At 48.6% G+C, this 17,579-nt stretch overlaps 1 protein-coding gene across 1 annotated transcript in view; it reads right to left on the bottom strand.

Moving 5' to 3' along the window:
- FK (Ergosterol biosynthesis ERG4/ERG24 family) overlaps positions 1–17,579 on the bottom strand; it is a 110,259-nt gene that overhangs the window by 22,407 nt on the left and 70,273 nt on the right. Inside the window, exon 6 of the mRNA XM_087387090.1 lies at positions 16,130–16,177. Within this exon, the coding sequence (XP_087243216.1) occupies positions 16,130–16,177 (48 nt within the window). The remainder of the gene's footprint in view (positions 1–16,129; positions 16,178–17,579) is intronic.

Below are 17,579 nucleotides of genomic sequence, written 5' to 3'. Positions count from 1 at the left end.
ACACTTCCAAGATCCCTCGATGAAGGGATGATTGATTGTTATCTTGGTGAGGCCAACGCCATGTATGCAGCATTCTTCTAGGGAAGTGATCTCTCGGGGACTGAGTGGAGGAGCTTTGAGAGGCTACACGTGACTCTGGGATCTCGGATGATTCAGAGTAAGCCCTCAACCCCATATCAAATAGCACAGGTAAAGTTTTCCATGACACCACTCTAGATCGATGTGATTTTCAAACACGGACATACCATCATAGGATTTGGGCTTTGCCTAGCTGGAAACTATCCAAATCGCTTGCAAGTCAGAGTATTCAGATGCATTGACTTCCACCTTTTCGACACAGTTTGAATGCCCCACCCTTTCAAATCCAACGAGGTGAGATCAACTATATCATACGGTTGGATCTACTCTAGCTCTATACATCATGGACTTGGGGGGCAACCAGGACTTTCCCACCAAGCTCCAATCTATCACGATCACTTCTTGAGAGTATCCAAGGATGGAATGATTATCAAACCTCAAAAACTAGAGGATAGACGAGTCTCACATGCATAGAGGATTACCATTGGGCAGTTGTGGGTCTAATCCCATCAACTGAGGATCGAGATAGGGAGAGCCACAAGCACACATAGAGAGCAGCGAATCTATAGGCTATGCACATTAAAGGAGGTGGAGACAGGGGAGCACTCCTATGTACATGCCCAGTCTACTATGAGATTAGTGGACGATATCGTTGCCTTTTCTAGGAGGGATATGGACTCGGGCCACTTTCACAGCTAATCCACTTTCAAGATCAAATTTGCATTGGTCTCTACTTAATCGAGATGTGGCGACATAGATAGACCCTATTGAGACAGATCAGACAGCAGAAGGTGACGGTGACATAGGAGATAGAGCTACACTAGACACAGTGACATGTCACACACTTGTACACAGTCGAGCACCACGACACAATGGAGTGGAGGAGGAGGAGCTAGCTGCCATGAGGGCAGAGTTGATTAGCGGGAGGAGTTGTGGAGCCGGAGCCACGGAGACCGCACACAGAGAAGAGACTGACCAAAGCACGCATGATGGTGGAGGACCGAGGTCCAACATATCCCTTCTCTATTTAGAGGGGACCATCAAAGTCGAGATGCAGCTCTTGAAATTGCCCACCTAATTCAAAGATCACGGAAGCAATGTCACTTGCCACAACGAGAGACGACACAAACGGATATGAGATATCATCATATCCCATAGGAGGACTACCATGGCACCAAGATCACAGTTGATCACATCTCCTACTTTCTCTTAGGATTTTTGATTTTTGAGTTCTAGTTATTGAGTGTCTTAGTATAGCACTCAGCAATGGCCCCAGTAAGCCCTTGCATTAGCCCATGGTGGCTAGTACGAGATTCTATTTTGATTGTATCTTTGTCTCATGGGCCCATGAGGCCTCCGGAAGACATTAATCTCTCTCTCTCTCTCTCTCTCTCTCTCTCTCTCTCTCTCTCCCTCTCCACCCAACATAATTTTTGGCCCCTCCCCACCCCTGAGGGATCCTCCCCTATCCTAGTACATTTAGCACCCCTTGCTTGGGTCCCCACACGTCAACAAGTGCCATTGTTTGCAGCCTTGCTATATACACAGCCTGTGGGCTGCCTTGTAAGACTACTTCGGGGCCTTGGCTCGCCTAACAGCGGAATTCATATGCAAAGAAAGCCCATGGACCATCAAGAGCACTTGCACACAAAACGGCTTACTCTTAGCAGCCCCCAAAGTGCACAAGGAGGCCACAACATGCAGGACATCCCCAAAACCAGCCTATCATGATCCAAAAAACCCCTTGACACAACATAAACCCCTTTCAAACTCCCTAAACCCTCAGCCCCCTCAACTAGCTCATACAAAAGACCCCACAGCCCCCTCAACTAACTCATACAAAAGCCCCACCCCACCCAAAATTTTCCAAGATCCACGGGAAGTCCGGTTTGGAGCAGAAGAATCCAATCTATTCCAAAGGCCACGGCCCTTGTGCCTCTGTGAGTAGTAATCTCTCTCTCTCTCAAGCAAACCCGTAAATCTTGGCAAATATGTGGCCAGTCATTTGAGTGTGGTAGTTCCCAGTATCCATGGGATCCCTTGCTTTGGGTATCGATACTATGGTGGTGGTAGCTCCAAGCATGGGGAAAGCTGTGGCATACATCATGGTTGAACATGTGTGCTAGAATCGGGGCCAAGACCTCATGTCCATGAGCAAAGCGCTCTGTGCATAGCCCCTATGGTCTTGGGCTCTCTAGTTCTGGATTTGGTGCAATGCAGCCCGCACAATGGGGATGGGTGGCTTCTCCTATGATAGAAGCCCCTATACAATAGTGGAGTCCCCTCCTCGAAAAGAGCGAATCACCTCATCTAGCGTATGTGAGAGGAAAGCCCGCCTCTTATGGCATGTAAGACGGCATGAGATCTGTTGTGCCTTCGACGTCATTAAATGCCCCAAAGCTTGCTTCCATATGAGGTGAGATCTCTATCTCTTGGCACTCAGCATCAAACCATGAGTTCTAGGGCATCTTCATGACTTGGGAGCGTGTTGTGGATTGAGCTGTGCATGGGAACAATCTGGTGACAACACCTTGAACCTCTGCTACAAGAGTGTCTGAGGCATGGGCAAAGTCTGCAACATCTCCAAGGAAGATTGATAGCTCACGAGACGGGTGACTCGCATAGCCCACATCGAGGGCATGGTTGAATTGTATCCGAACATGGGTTGGGATAGGAGGATCGTGGCCTGTCTGGTGTAGCAACTAAGATGGTGAATGCTAGGTAGAAATGGTCAGCATCAAGTGGGAGGCTGGGGGGGAGGGACTGTAAAATCATGTATTGGTGACAAAGGGTGGGGGACCCATTGAGTAGTCCACTGTACTTGTCCCCCCACCATGTGGGATACAAGTGAGCCCTCTGGATAATGATCATCTCTGAGGGTGGTTATATGCACTCATCACCTCTTTTTCTCAGCAAGGAAGGTGAGGAGGGGGAGAAGGGAGATGACCATGGGGGCTTGATTTATAAAAAATAGTACACGTGCATGTACCACACCACATGTACCACCTTAGCTATCATATACATGGCCAAGGTCTCCTTCTCGTAGCAAGAAACCCAACATCAATACATCCAAGAGACCAATAGCAGCCAAACATCCATCAGCTTGCCACAAACTAAGGGTGGTCACACCCCACAAAAAAGATATGTCCAAGATTTGTGCATCAGCACTTAACACTCCGGTTAGTCAGCTTCCGTAGCACAAGGGATTCAGAGCTGTTGGGTAGGCAGGCGTCCGAGCAGACCATGCTACGATGGACCACATTCTCATTCTAAGAGCTATCATTGAGAATGATGTAACCAAGGTCATGATCTTCAACACATCTCGAGCAGCCGCACATTGAGAGCACTTTACCTTCAACAAGGAACCGACTGAGATTGTAGCACATATATGATGACATCATGGAGTTCTCTAGGCAGGGGGAGATATCCTCCTTCTCGGTGACTTCAATGCATGCACAGGAGACAAGCAAGTGGGTTTGCTAGACTTTGACTCCCTCATAGTTTCGGAGCCAGACCCAACAACGCTCGGGATTGTGAGACACTTAGCAGCTGCACCACATGTGACAGGGTACGGGTGATATATACTTGAGCTAAGAGCAGTACGTGACCTGATTATATATAACGTCCTCTCGAGATGGCCGTCATCTGGTGGGCTTACTTGTTTCCCACATGGTGGAGGAGCTAGTACAGTGAATTATCTGATGGGTCCCCTAGCCTTTGCACCATGGATACACGACTTCATTGTGCCTCCCCCCCAACTTGGCACTAACCACTCATACTTGGCTTTCAGCATCTTGGCCATAGTACAGTGGATTATCTGATGGGTCCCCTAGCCTTTGCACCATGGATACACGACTTCACTGTGCCTCCCCCCCAACTTGGCACTAACCACTCATACTTGGGCTTTAAGCATCTTGGCCATAGTGCCCAAAAACAGCGTTTCTGGGCACCCGAAACGGTTCGCCGTTTCGGTGCCGTTTCTGAAACCAAAAACGGCATTTTGAGCAAGGCAGTTTTTTTTTTTCTTTTTTTTTGGCGCAGTGCCTCTGGAGCCTAGCCAAGGAAATGTATATATAGAGCAGCAATGTAAGAGCTTGTAGAGACCAATCCTCAGCTATAGAAGAAAAGGTACCAGCACACACACACCCGCCTCAACCACCGAGTAAGCACCCCATTGGCGGGTAGGGCAATTGTGGCTCCTCCAGCCTCCAGAAAAAGTACCAGCACACACACACCCGCCTCAACCACCGAGTAAGGACCCCATTGGTGGGTAGGGCAATTTTTTCTCTCCCTCTCCAGCCTCCCTCTTGCTCTCCTCTCATCCTACAACCCCTCTCTCAGCACGCGGCCCCTCCTCCTTGCTCTCCTCTCCTCCTTGTTGTCCTCTCAGGCCTTGTTGTATGACATATGTATTAATAATTATTATATATAATATATTTTATTAACCTTAAAAATCGAAACTCCGTTTCCATCATTTCTTCTAGTGACCGAAACTTCAAAACACCATTTCCCGCCCGTTTTCGAAACTCGTGGGAACTATGATCTTGGCTACCATGCCACCCACAGGGAGAGCCCCACCCATAGCCACTCGTGTCCAGGTCCACTTCGATCATGCTCTTGACCCGGTTTGTGTAAGCCACTTAGATCGTGAGCTCTCAAATCTACTTAGAGATGATGCGAACCTCACCCGAGCCTCGGACACCGTAATATATGATGCAGCCACTAGATCAGGGACATTTCCAGGACCCGCCAACGAAGGGCTAGCTTTTTGACACACTAGTGAGATCGACTGCCATGTATGCACCACCATTCTGGGGAGGCAACCTCTCAACAGCAGAGTGGAGGAGATTTGAGTGGCTACAAGTGATTATGGGCTCTAGGATGATTCGGGGTAAGCCCTTAGTCCCCTATCAGATAGTGCAAGCAGAGTTTGCCATGACACCTCTTCAGGTTGTTGCCCTTTTCCACACAGTAAATTTCCTCCACAGAGTATACGCCTTACCTCACTCAAGATTATCGATACTAAACCTAGAGTCATCCATACGGTTAGTAGACAGCAAGGCCGACGCAGTATGGTAAGCACGTGTATCCACATGGTTTGCCAAACATGGTATCCAAATGGACTGACTTCTCCCCTTCCAGAACAACATGGCTGCACTACTCGAGTTGATCCCTCGAGATGAGATTAGCCGTATTCTACGGTAAGACCTCATCCAGTTACATACATCACGGGCTTTTGGGGGGGGGCGGGGACCAGGAGCTCGCTACCACAGTCCGGTTCTATTGCGATCACTTCTTGAGATTATCAGAGGATGGACTCATCATCAGACACCAATACCTTGAGGACAGAGGAGTCTCACATGCACTAAGGATTGCCATTGGACAAATGCGGGTCTCACCACATCTGCTGGGGCTTGAGGCAGCAGGTAGAGTTGCAGGCATATCTACAGAGCAGCAGATCTGCTGGCTATGCACGTTGGGGGAGATTGAGGCAAAGGAGCAGTTCTTATGTGTTTGCCTAGCCTACTATGAGATGCGAGGGCAATACCATTGCTTCTTTCAGGATGGACACGGCTTTGGTAAACTATCATGACTGATCCATTTTCAGGACCAAGTGAGGCTCTATTTGATTGAGATGAGACGACATAGAGATACACTACGTCCTCTATCTTTCTCACAAACTCTTAGCGTGCCATGGAAATAGTAGAATCAACCTCTCATGCATTATACAAGCCCAGCTCCGGGTCCTTTCACGTCAAGACAGGATTTGCACATACCTCAGAGGAGTCAAGTCAAAAGATGTCCTTAATCTTTGCTAAGCCAAACTGACTAAACCCAACCTTACTCAATCACTAACCTAACTAAACCTAGCCAAAGTAACCCAATCCACTAACTAGCTAGACCTAACCAGACCTAAACTAACCTAACCAACCAAACCCAAGTAGCTAACCAACCCCCCTAAACCCTAGCTAACAGAACCTTAGGAAAGACTAAGGTTTTTTTTTTTGTGGTTGCGTTGTAGGCATGATAGACGACGGCGGCCTGGTGAGAGGGCGGAGAGAAAGGGTGATAGAAGCATGGCGGCCAGGTGGAGCAAGGCAAAGGCGTAGGAGCGCTGGAGTGATGAAAAGGAAAGGGACGCTGAAGTGATAGAGATGCTCACGGACGGCGATGCCACGAGCAAGATGCCACCGAGGTCGAGATGCCACGGACGACGACTTGTAGCTTGGGCCTGCTGGGTTTGCAGGGCTGCTTCTTTACGGGATGCCCTAGCTGAGGAGGAGCTCTCCGAAAACATTTGTCGTGGACTCTTCTCGGCTCTCCAAACTGGTCGTGGGCTTGTGCATCAACTTAAAAGCTTGTGGAATACGCGAGGATAGGCTTAGATAGGCACGTAGCAACTGGTATCGTTGGCCTTGCGTCTGTCAGCCTATGAGCTGGTGGTACCTTGCTGCGTTTGTCAGCCTACGAGCTGATTGTACCTTGCTGCGTCTGTAGGCGTCTCAACGTACTGATTGCTATAATGTAGGGTTGGTGAAGCCAACGGAAGCAAGGTGCCAGAGAGCGGAGCTCTGATACCAATGTAGTGAAGGGGGAAGGGGCAGATTTGGAGATGGGGAGAGAATAGCAGAAGGAAGGGAGAAGAAGGGGAAGGAGAGAGGAAGAGAGAGAAGAATGAGGGGATAGAGAGATAGAGAGAGGGAGAGAGAGAGAGTGTGAGCGTAGGCAGCAGGTAGCAGGAAGGAGGAGGGAGAGTAGATAGGATTAGATGTCACATCAAAAAGTCCCTTACAATCCTTTTGGGTTGACTTATATAGTCCCCCACAGTTCCCACATTTCCCCTACTATTCTCCCATCTATTTCCCCCTTAAAATCCATCTTTTTCCCACCTTCATTACACCTGATCACCATAGAAGAGGGCTAAATCCTGAGTGCCTTCGAGATATCTGAAGACTCTCTTCACTGCCTGCCAATGCTGTGAACTGGGCATGTGCATGAACCTACTAGCTGGGATACTGCATACTGTAAGTCAGGTCTAGTGTGGCATAACTAAATGAGACATCCAACAGCTTGCTGGTAAAGAGTAATATCACATGGTGGGCTCCCATCATGAGCTGAAAATTTGAAGCCAGTGTCCGCTGGAGTAGAGATTGGCTTGCAATCCTCAAACTGAAAACGATCAAGGAGCTGTCCAATATACTTGGACTGTGACATCATGATACCCCCCTCAACATGAGCAAACTGAATGCCCAAATAATAGTGCAGCTGTCCCATGTTTGACATTTCAAAAGCTTGCTGCAAATCAGCCTTGAAAGCTGCAATATGCTGAGTATCAGGGCCCGTGATCAGCATGTCATCCACATATAAAATCAGCACTAAATCCACTCCCACAAACATAAAGAGTGGGCTCTGTGGGGCTATTCTGAAAACCAGGGGACAGTAAGTGTGCATGAATTTTAGCATACCATGCCCTGGGTGCCTGCTTCAAACCATAAAGGGCTTTTCTCAGGCGGCATACCTTGTTTTCAGAGCCAATAACCTCAAAGCCAAGACGTTGTGTCACATTAACTTCTTCCTGCAGATCCCCACGAAGAAAGGCAGTCCTGATGTCAAGTTGGTGCACTTGCCAATGGTGATGGGCTGCAATGGCAATCACACATCTAATAGTAGTAATCCTGGAAGTGGGAGCAAAGGTCTCCTCAAAGTCAATGCCTTGTTGTTGGGCAAACCCTTTTGCAACAAAACGGGCTTTGTGTCGATCTATGCTGCCATCAGATTTCCTTTTTAATTTGTAGACACACCGGGTACCAATGGCATGCTTGCCGGGAGGGAGATCTACTAATTCCCATGTGTCATTTTTTGCAATAGATTGTAACTCAGCTCTCATTGCATCCATCCACTCTTTGCTGTCAAAAGCATCTTTATGTGACCATGCATCTGTCTATTCCCTGATCTTGTCCAGTCAGCAAGAGGTTGATCTTGTTTGCTGTCCCTCAATGTGTCAAGAAGCCATTTGGAAACTTGCCTTTCCTGTCTATTGATAGCTCTTTCTTCAATCACTGCATCATGAATAGTGGGATCATTTTGTGCTAGAAGAGGAACCTGCAAATCAGCATGGGGTGCTGGCTGATCATTGCTTGTTGGAGGGCCTACAGGAGGCTCATGTTGCTGGTCAAAGTCCCCCTCTGAGGGAAGCAGAGGTAACCAAGAGTCACAGGCATCAAACATGTCAACTTCTGGCTTAGCTTTGCAGTCCACAAGAGGAGAAGCCGAATGTTCCTAGGATGTCTAAACTACGGGCTTGTCTCTCAATCTTGAATCTACAAGCAAAGTATGGGTGGTCATCCTTTGCTGTCTTGCATGACCGGATGTGTGGAATAATACTTCTCTTGCATGATAAAGCAATACAAGAATGTGCATTTGCATCTCTTGCATCCCATCTTGTTTGTTCCTGAGTTGGAGGAGCAGCAACAGGGGTGCTAGAGGATAAAGCATCAGGAGGAGTACCCTCTGCGAAGGGACCAGCAGTAGGGGCAGCCACTGTAGCATTGGCTGGCCTCAGATGAATCCCAAAAACAATGTTCCAAAAATGCCTTGCAACAAGAATATGTTTCATGAGATAAGACCACATCAGATAGTTGGTGCCCACTGCCATCCAACTTATCATCTTCACGAAGAATGACAAATAAATCATGATTGTTGCCAACCATTGCAAATGGGACAAGTCAGAAAGCACTAACAAAGTGACCCAAAAGATAGCCTCAAGGCTTGCAACTGCAAAAAATAGGAGTTGCTGTCCAAATCTGAAAAAGCCCCAAAATAAGCTGTAATTTGCAAATGTGATCAAATGGCCTGCAATTTCTTGCCAATTTCACTGCAAATCTGAAAGTATCATGCAATCTGCCTGCAATAGACCCAAAAGCCGCAATTTGTAGAGCAAAACTGAGCCAAAAATGGGGCAAATTCAGGAAAAGCCCCAAACTGTCTGCAAATCTGCAATCTACCTGCAAAATCATAGCCTGAATGCAAAAGCCCCAAATGTCGCCAAAAATTGCAGATCTACTGCAGTGCAATGTCTGCTCCCAAAATCGAAGCCAAACCATGGCTGGTGCCCAACTTAGCCTGCAAATGAAGGACACCGAACACCCTCAGCCTGCAAACAATTCCTGCAGTACAAAACCGTATGGAATCCGTACAGTGTACGGACAGAGCGGCGCGAGAAAGTATGGACGTCGAAAATCGAAACTGTACGGAAATCCGTACAAGTGTACGGACAATACGAAAATACGTACAACTATACAGACAGATTCTGACGCGTTGTATGGACGACCGTATGGAACTGTACGTACATTAAAAAAAATTTGGCGCACTGTACGGAATCATATGGATAGCAAGTCGAGGGGTCGCATCGAAGCTGTGCCGGACGTCCGGTAGCTAAGCTTGACGATGAAGCTGAATTGCGGGAGCTGAAGCTGGAAGCAGGAAGCTAGGAATAGGGAGCAAGTCCAGGAAGGAAGTGCTCTGATGCCACTATAGGCTCACGGAAGCAAAAGGATGCACAAGAGCGGAGCAAGAAGTGGAAGCCGTCACATCAACTAGAATTATGAAAATGAAAGTACAAAGTACTATAAAAGAGAACCCTAAGACCTAGTGTCCTAGTGGTACCACTAGTACTAGGTGTCATAAGACACTAAAAGTACTAGGTGACCTGAGTGCCAATAACTAAAGCTACATGGCACATACCAGGGCCCAAAGGACATCAATACGACCGGGAGAAGATGGCCTACAGTGGGATGGACTAGAGGATCAAGCATCTCAAGCGTTAATCACATTGCCCACATAAAATTCCAAGCGCAAGCATGCCACCTAGACAAGTCCAGTACACATGAGCAAGAGCCACAAATCACCACGTCCATCATACCTAATGTCACAAATTTATACTGCTCCCAAGAAATAAAGAGAAATCTTTTATTGACCTTGGTCAGATAAAGTTAACATCGGTTAACTAGCACAAGTTTTATTTTCCTTTGCATTGCATTGCATTGGTTAAAAGAACATTGTGGGGACGCCCACAAGGGACTAGGATTAGTCCAAAGAACTAGGATGCATGCATTTAGCTAACCTCGGTTAAAGTGTTAGATATTGTTTTTGCAAGATGCAGGAGTTTGGAGAGTACTTAATTCACCCACTTCTTAAATGGACAAGCACAAGACAAGTGGCGCCTCATGGAATGAAGGGCCCGCTTGAGTTGAGAGCAGTAAAAGCGCCTCCCTTTATGGAGAAAGAGCATGCTTTAGAGAAAGCCTAGCTTTCTAGAGAAAATCACCCATTCTAGGTAAGAAAAGAAGGCCCAGCTTTTGGAAAGCACATGCTTTATCGTTGGTTGGCCTAGTCTATAAATTAAGGGCCTCTAGGCTCTCAGTTCTATTGAAAATTGTACCCAGACTCTGCTCCCTCATGAACCACCTTGTACAAAGAGATTTCTATTGCAATAAAGACCTTCATGGGAGCTAGGCCCTTATTTCTGGCCCCTAGTGCTATGTTCTTCTCCTCTCCCTTTCTCTCCTACATTCTCTCTCTACAACAATTTACTTTTCAACCCCATTGTTGAGTTTTTATCACACAATTCAAAGTTTCCAGCTACAAGTCGAAGTCCATCCCTTCATGCAATCTACCCTAGCATGCTGCGATTGATTTCCCTCGAGGCAATTTGAGTTCCAGACACGTCTATGGCATGTTTCATGATTGCAAACTAACTAGACAGCTGCAATTCGACTACAAGGGTTGAGCTTGTGGTTTGGTTAAGGTTTCACCTAACATAGGCATTTGTTTCAGTGTAGGTCAAACCAACCAAACATGATACGAGTAACTGGTACAAACACCAAAGAAGGGAAGATTCAAGCTTAGAAGCTAATTCATTTATAATAAGGATTCCTCCTTCTGAAAAAGAAAGAAAGAAATTTTATTAGAGTTTTCGGAAGACTGATGGGTCTATGAGACTGAAAGAAAACCTGATACAAATCACAATAAGGGTGGAGCTACTAAAACGAGCATCATCAGCCGTGCTGAATCCTAAGTCTGATCATACATAATCAAATACATCTGGATGTAACAATGAAAAGAAAAGGACTGGAGCGGAGCGGAATCCTCTATATGTCATGTCGCCCTGGCTAGTGCATAGCCGGTGATGGGACGCTGGCGCCCGTCAAGGGCTGCCGTGCATCTCGGTCTCTTGGGCGAGGCTCGACGCAAGACCAGAGCCACCGTGACTCCCGTGGGATGTATCCTGGGTCTAAACAATGATGGGAGGTCCCCCAGAGTGATCTGTGTGTCCCCTCGATGTCTCGTGTGTTGTACTACACCCTCTCCTTCCGTGATCTGGCCTCCTCAATGACACTCCTGAGTGTGAGTATGTGATCCATAGTCCCATGGTCTCCCTTGAAACTGGCCTAACCCTCTACTCTGAGCCCTCTCATCTCTGCGAACAAGCTGACCGACGCATCCAATATGGCTGCGTAGATCTTGGATATCACATGTCCAATCATGATACTCCTGTAGTTACTCAGGTCCATGGGATCCCCTGCCTTGTGGATGGGGGTGATGGTGTTGAGTGTCCAAGTGCGGGGGAAGCCAAGGAAAACAACATCATTGAATAGCTTTGCTAGGATCGGGGCTAACGTGTCGATCCCATATGCCATAAACTCAGTGCATAAAAAGCAGAGGGGGATGAAGAAACAAATGACAATTATTCTCAGTCCTCAACAAACTACTGTGGTGGAGCGCAAGAATGGAGTGATTATGGAAATGGCAAGAAGTAGAGGATCTGACAAGGATTTACGGGCCAAGGCCATTTAGACAGCGGTCCATATCATTAAAAGAACAACGAGGAGAGCACTTGAAGGAGCTACACGAGAGGAGGCAAAAGCCTTTAGTTGAGCATTTTGTGTTTTCGGTTCAAAGCCCATGTTCATATTCCAGATTAGAAGAGAAAGAACTGGGATTCAAAGTCCAAGGAATGTATCTTCATTGTATACAACTTGGATACGAAGGGGTACAAGCTATACGATCTTGCCACAAGGTCGGTCGTGATTAGCAGGGATGTTTTTTGAAGGCAAATGGAAGCAATGAAAGTGGAGAAGGTGGAAGCCAACAGGCTGAAACCGTACTGCTGTTGCAATAATTGAAAAACGTAGTACAAACTACAATATAATAAAACCCTAGGACATGGTGTCCTAGTAGTACCTAGTGTACTAAATGGCATGTCATAAGTGCCCTAACTGTCCTAACTGCCTATATCCTAGCCTACAAGGCACATACCAGAGAACAAAAGGCACCAATGGATAGCCCATGGGATGACCTACAAACCCCCCTCCATGGTATGAGCTGATGTATCCCCTCGTGATCCTTAGCTCGGCCATTGTGCAGTTTCAATGTCGCGTCCTTGACTCCCCCTCTGGTGAACAACGTGTAAGTGGTGGGGCGAGGTGTGTGTGAGATCTGGAGTGGGCTGGTGTGGGACATCATAAAGATGGTGTGCATACGTGTGCCAGACTCTCGTGTCGGTGAGGGGTGATGGAGACCTACGCTCAAGGAATCTCCGCCAAAAATCCTTAAGAGTTCTTGCTGTATAAGATGTTCAACAGGTCCTCCTTATTTCGACGAAGAAATGCTTGCTTCTTCCAACGTACGAGACGTCGGTACTTGCGTACCGTGTCTGGTGTGTTCAGAAGGTGACATCTGGTTTCAAGTCAGAGCTGTCGGTGATAAGCCTTGCACTCCGCATCATACCAGTTGTTGCAGGGTACATAACCAAGAGGTGGTGGTCTAGTGGACCATGTGGTGTGGGGAAAGATTTGGAGAGCAGCCTCGTGGAGTGTGCGACTAATCGGGGCAGCACGGTCCTCTATGAGTGGTATGTGATCGATGTAGGTTAATAGTCTGTTTAGGCATCCAGAGTAGGCTGGTGAGAGGCTGTGATCAAAGTGTATGTCGTGGCAGGTGTCGTGCTTCCTATGTGGTGTGTGTGGTGTGGCTAAGCGTGGGGTGGCGATAGTGAAGAATAGGTATGTGTGATCAGCTCTTGGAGGGAGTGGTGCTACGGTGAAATCGGTGATACATGAAGTGAAGGTAGGGGATCCCATCCTGTAATCTACTACACTAGTGCCCTCCCCATGTCCTAAGGAGGGCCATAGGTCAAGCCCGTTGTAGATGATGAGATCATGCATCCTGCCCAGATCAAGGAGCACATGTCCATATGGTGTAACAGGCCCGTGTCGGTCCGATGAGGTCCTAGTCATACCTGCTCCATCTAGGTCCATGTCTGGTAGCATGATAGAGTCGTCTTGGAAGTCCAGGAGTGGTGCCTGGCGCGTGCTCGTCCTGGCGTTGAAGTCCCCAACAAGAAGAACTTCCCCGCCGGTTGAAAGGTCTGGGATATCCTGATGCAAGGGTGCATATGGCGATGTCTCACCCTCCTGTCGTGCCACTTTGGCGAAGTAGGATGTGTTTGGCGGGAAGTAGCATATTGCTATGAAAAGGTCACTGGTGTCTCGGATGATCCGGATCCACATGAATCGGGAGTGTGAGTCCTTCCTCTCAATGCCAGTGAGGGAAGACCTGTACAATACTGCGACCTCGCCTGATCCTCGGACTCCTCCTGTATCCCTCGTCTCATCCCTGAAGGTTGACTCCCATGTGTAGCCACTGACTATCAAGAGTGGATGCTCTGGGCTCTGGTGTGTCTCCGTGTAAAAGATTATGTCTCGTCCTGTATAAGACTCCGAGAAGTTCCCTGGGTCTCGGAAACCTGAGTCTCGTAGGCCCCATCCCCCTAGGGGGTACGGCCGACGGGTTTCGGTCAACAACCTACCATCTCGGACCACGGCCCATTTTCCCTCCTTGCGGGCAACATCCCGCTGATGCAGAAGGACTCGTCGCTCCTCAATCTATAGTGGTGTCAAATCCTCGTCCATGGATAGGGTGGGATGCTCTCGTAGAGCGGCTCGGCGTTGGAGTGTCACTAGTTGAGCATGTGAATCTCTGAAGCGAATAACTAGGGGCTGCTCTCGGTTGGGGTCTCTCCCAACACGCCATGCTCCCTCTATGCCATGGTCGGGGACCCCCATGGTGGTGGTCATAAAGGTGATCACCTCCTCCATGGGTGTCGTAGTGGTGCTGGTGTTATCTCGCGTGATCCCTCGTATCCGGATGTTGAGGGCCTTTGAAGCCCTCTGCTGCTACTCCTGTATGGCGGTTGAAACGGTTGCCTTTGTGGGCTCCCGTTTCGCCACATCCACCCATCTAGTCGTCTCTGCTATAGCCGACTGTATCGTGGCTATCCGTGCCTCCATCTCTGTGACTGGGGTCCCTCCAGGCGCTGCTCTGAGGGTCCCGAGCTCCTCTCGAAGCTGTGTGATGTCGTGTCTGAGCCCCTGGATAAGGGTGCCTTGCTCGTGTATAATGCAGGCCTGCTCCTGGGTGTATCGAGCCTGCTCCTAAGTGTAATGTGTCAGGCTTCAGCTCTGCCTGACGGGCCCGGATGCTGTGTATCTCAACCAATAGGGAGTCCCAAGCATCTGGTGGGGGCCTAAGATGTCATGGTTCAGGTGAGAACTGAATCTCGAGAGGAGTTGGAATGAAGGTGGGCTGCTGAGGTTGTACTAAGGGTGGGGACAGCATGATCTGGGCGGGGGAGTGGTATGTAGGAGTAGCGAGGCCGGACGAGGTGATGAAGGGTGGCTGACTGAGAGGTAGAGGTGATACGAGGGGAAAGTACAGTGGAGCCGTGGCCGGTGGGGCCAGTGGTGAGGCTATTGGAGAGGAGACCTGTGATGATGATGCAGGAGAGGGCGAGGAGAGAGGTGGCATAGATGATGAGGCAGATGATGGTGGTGAAATAGTGGTGGTAACCATAGAGGTCGAGGATGTGGTGAGGGGCATGGGCTTTGGGTGGGCCCCTTTCTTCTGGGCCGCGGTGCTGTCCACTGTCAAACCGCTCCAGTTGCTGCGTTTGTTGAAGTCCTCCGGACTGAGTTGCTTTTGTGTTTTCCCCTTGTCACTGTTCCCCTTCCCCATCTCCTCGCGTTTGTAAATTTGGACCGAAGGGTCTCCCGCCTAGTCTCCTGTCCTCATCCCCCTGTTCCCTTCATTATGGGGGAGGCAACAGCGGGCAAAGAAGGGATTGCAGGAGGGAGTTCGGAGCTGCAAGGATGGGGGGGGGGGGGGGAATCGGAGCTGCAAGCGGGGGGCCAAAAAAAAAAAGTTCGCAGCTGCAAGCAGCGGGAGAGCTGAGCCAGGTCGGAGCTGCAAGCGGTGGGAGAGCTGAGCGAGGGGGAGCTGAGCGGGAGAGCTGAGTTGAGCGGGAGAGCGAGCAGGAGAGCTGAGCTGAGCGGGGGCTGAGCGGGGCTGAGCGAGGGGGGCTGAGTGAGCGGGAGAGCTGAGCGAGCGGGGTCTGAGCGAGGGGGGCTGAGCGAGCGGGGGCTGAGCGGCGGCGAGGGGGGCTAAGCGGGGGCTGAGCGGCGGGGGGCTGAGCGGGGGGTTGAGCGAGGGGGGCTGAACGGGGGGCTGAGTGGGAGAGCTGAGCGGGGGCTGAGCGAGCGGGGGCTGAGAGAGGGGGGGCTGAGTGGGGGCTGAGCAGGGGGCTGAGAGAGAACTGAAAGGGTATAAAGGGAAGAAGCAGAAGTGAGCAGCACATGACTTGCCCTTGATAGGCCGGTGCAAAGAGTTTTCTTACACAAATAACATAGATGTAGAAGTGTAAATACTTGTCAATGACATGTATACAATTTTAAGATCTTGAAAGGGATTAGAATCTAGTATCCATCACTGACAGCATCCATTACTGGAAAAAGAAACAAAGAGCGTCTGTTTTGAAAGCACATAATGAATTGATATCTTACGAGTCCAAATCTAGCACATTGACAAAACTCAGTGCACAAGACAAATATGAAATTTTCAAAACATCATTCAAGAATGCAATGCTTTTTCCATCAACAAGACATGAATACTATGGGAGTTGGGTAATCAGAACATATGAGATGAAGAGACATACTTCAAGTCAATGCCCAAGAAAGTCGGATTCAATTGTACACCAAACCACCTAGCAAGAAAAAGGTACCTCTAGAATCAACATGGGCATATTACCTTGACTTTAGTTTGTAGAATACTGAGCAGAAACATAGTAATAAAACTTCTGCACTGATATCCTTATTTCTTATCCTGAGTAAATCCTCTAAAAATTATAAAAAGCACATGCAATCGACACCAGCATACCTTTTCAAGCAAAGAATTTACCACTAGTAGAGTGGAGATCTATCCTACATAAACAACATAACCCATGTTCTATGCTTGCTACCACTTGCAGCATCAAAAACCCAGTCACTACAATAGAGGACGACTTACCAAATGCCACACTATTTCATATAGATGTTGTTCCAGAGTGGTGTGGAGATATCATTGGGTACTTGATGGTAGGAAGACCACCCCCTGAAATGAAAGCAGTACATGCCAGAAAATTGATTCTAAAGGCTGCACCCTATCAACTCATTGCAGGATCGAGTCCTTAATAGTTTTTGGTTGAAACTCAAGCCTCAAGATAATCAGAACACTTTGTGGCATGCAACCTTACTCCTAGATTCCCATATGAAATATATTCTAGGTCTTCCACTAATCTTTTCGATACATCAAAGTCTTTTACATATTCATAGGCATCTGCCCACAGTGTTGGCCACCAGTAGCTTGCGAGGAGAACTTTTCTTGCTGTGGCTTCCCCTCGAAAGTGTCCTCCTGCAATGCCTTCATGAACTTCACTCAGGATTGGCACGATCTCATGAGGCATTAGAAACCTTCTTAATATTTGGTCCTTGCCCATCTTGTACCATAAATTCCTTGAGGAAAGGAAAAGCCATCAATGAAAATGATTGACTTTTGCTTGAAACAAATAATTCCATGCCCACCTTGTCAAGAATATCCACTTGCAGAAAAACTGTAATGAAGGGGAGAAAAGGGCTAATTTAGAGGCCTCTTTAGAGGCCTTTTAGGTGGGAAATGTGGAATATAATAGTCCCCTTCCACCCCTCATTGTACAATTTTGATGTGACCTCTAATCCTATCTACTCCCACCTCCTTCCTCCTACGTGCTGTCTACACTCTCTCTCCCAATCTCTCTATCTTTCTCTTTCCCTCACCCTTTTCTCTCTCTTCCTCTCTTGCAGTCTCTTTCTCTATTGTCTCTCTCTCTCTCTCTCTCTCTCTCTCTCTCTCTCTCTCCTCCCCTCCTGTTCCTGGAGCCCCGCCCTTGCTGCTCTGCCCTTGCCCTCCGCCCTTCTCTGCCCGCACAGCTCCCCCTCCGGCGCTGCTATCCTGCCCTCCGCTCTTGCTCCCCGCCTGCGCCTCAGCCTGCAGCTCCCATTGCTACCCCGCTGCCCCTCCACCCACGCTGCTCCTCCCTCCCGTGCTCCTCCCTCTCCCTCCCGCGCTCCTCCCTCCTCCCGCACTGCACT

The sequence above is a fragment of the Dipteris shenzhenensis genome, chromosome 16, assembly GCF_047967505.1.
Source record: "Dipteris shenzhenensis isolate YYH24624 ecotype China chromosome 16, Dip_SZ_1.0, whole genome shotgun sequence".
Lineage (NCBI taxonomy): Eukaryota > Viridiplantae > Streptophyta > Polypodiopsida > Gleicheniales > Dipteridaceae > Dipteris > Dipteris shenzhenensis.
Note: the sequence above shows the minus strand (reverse complement) of the source record. Positions and strands in the feature narration are given on the sequence as shown.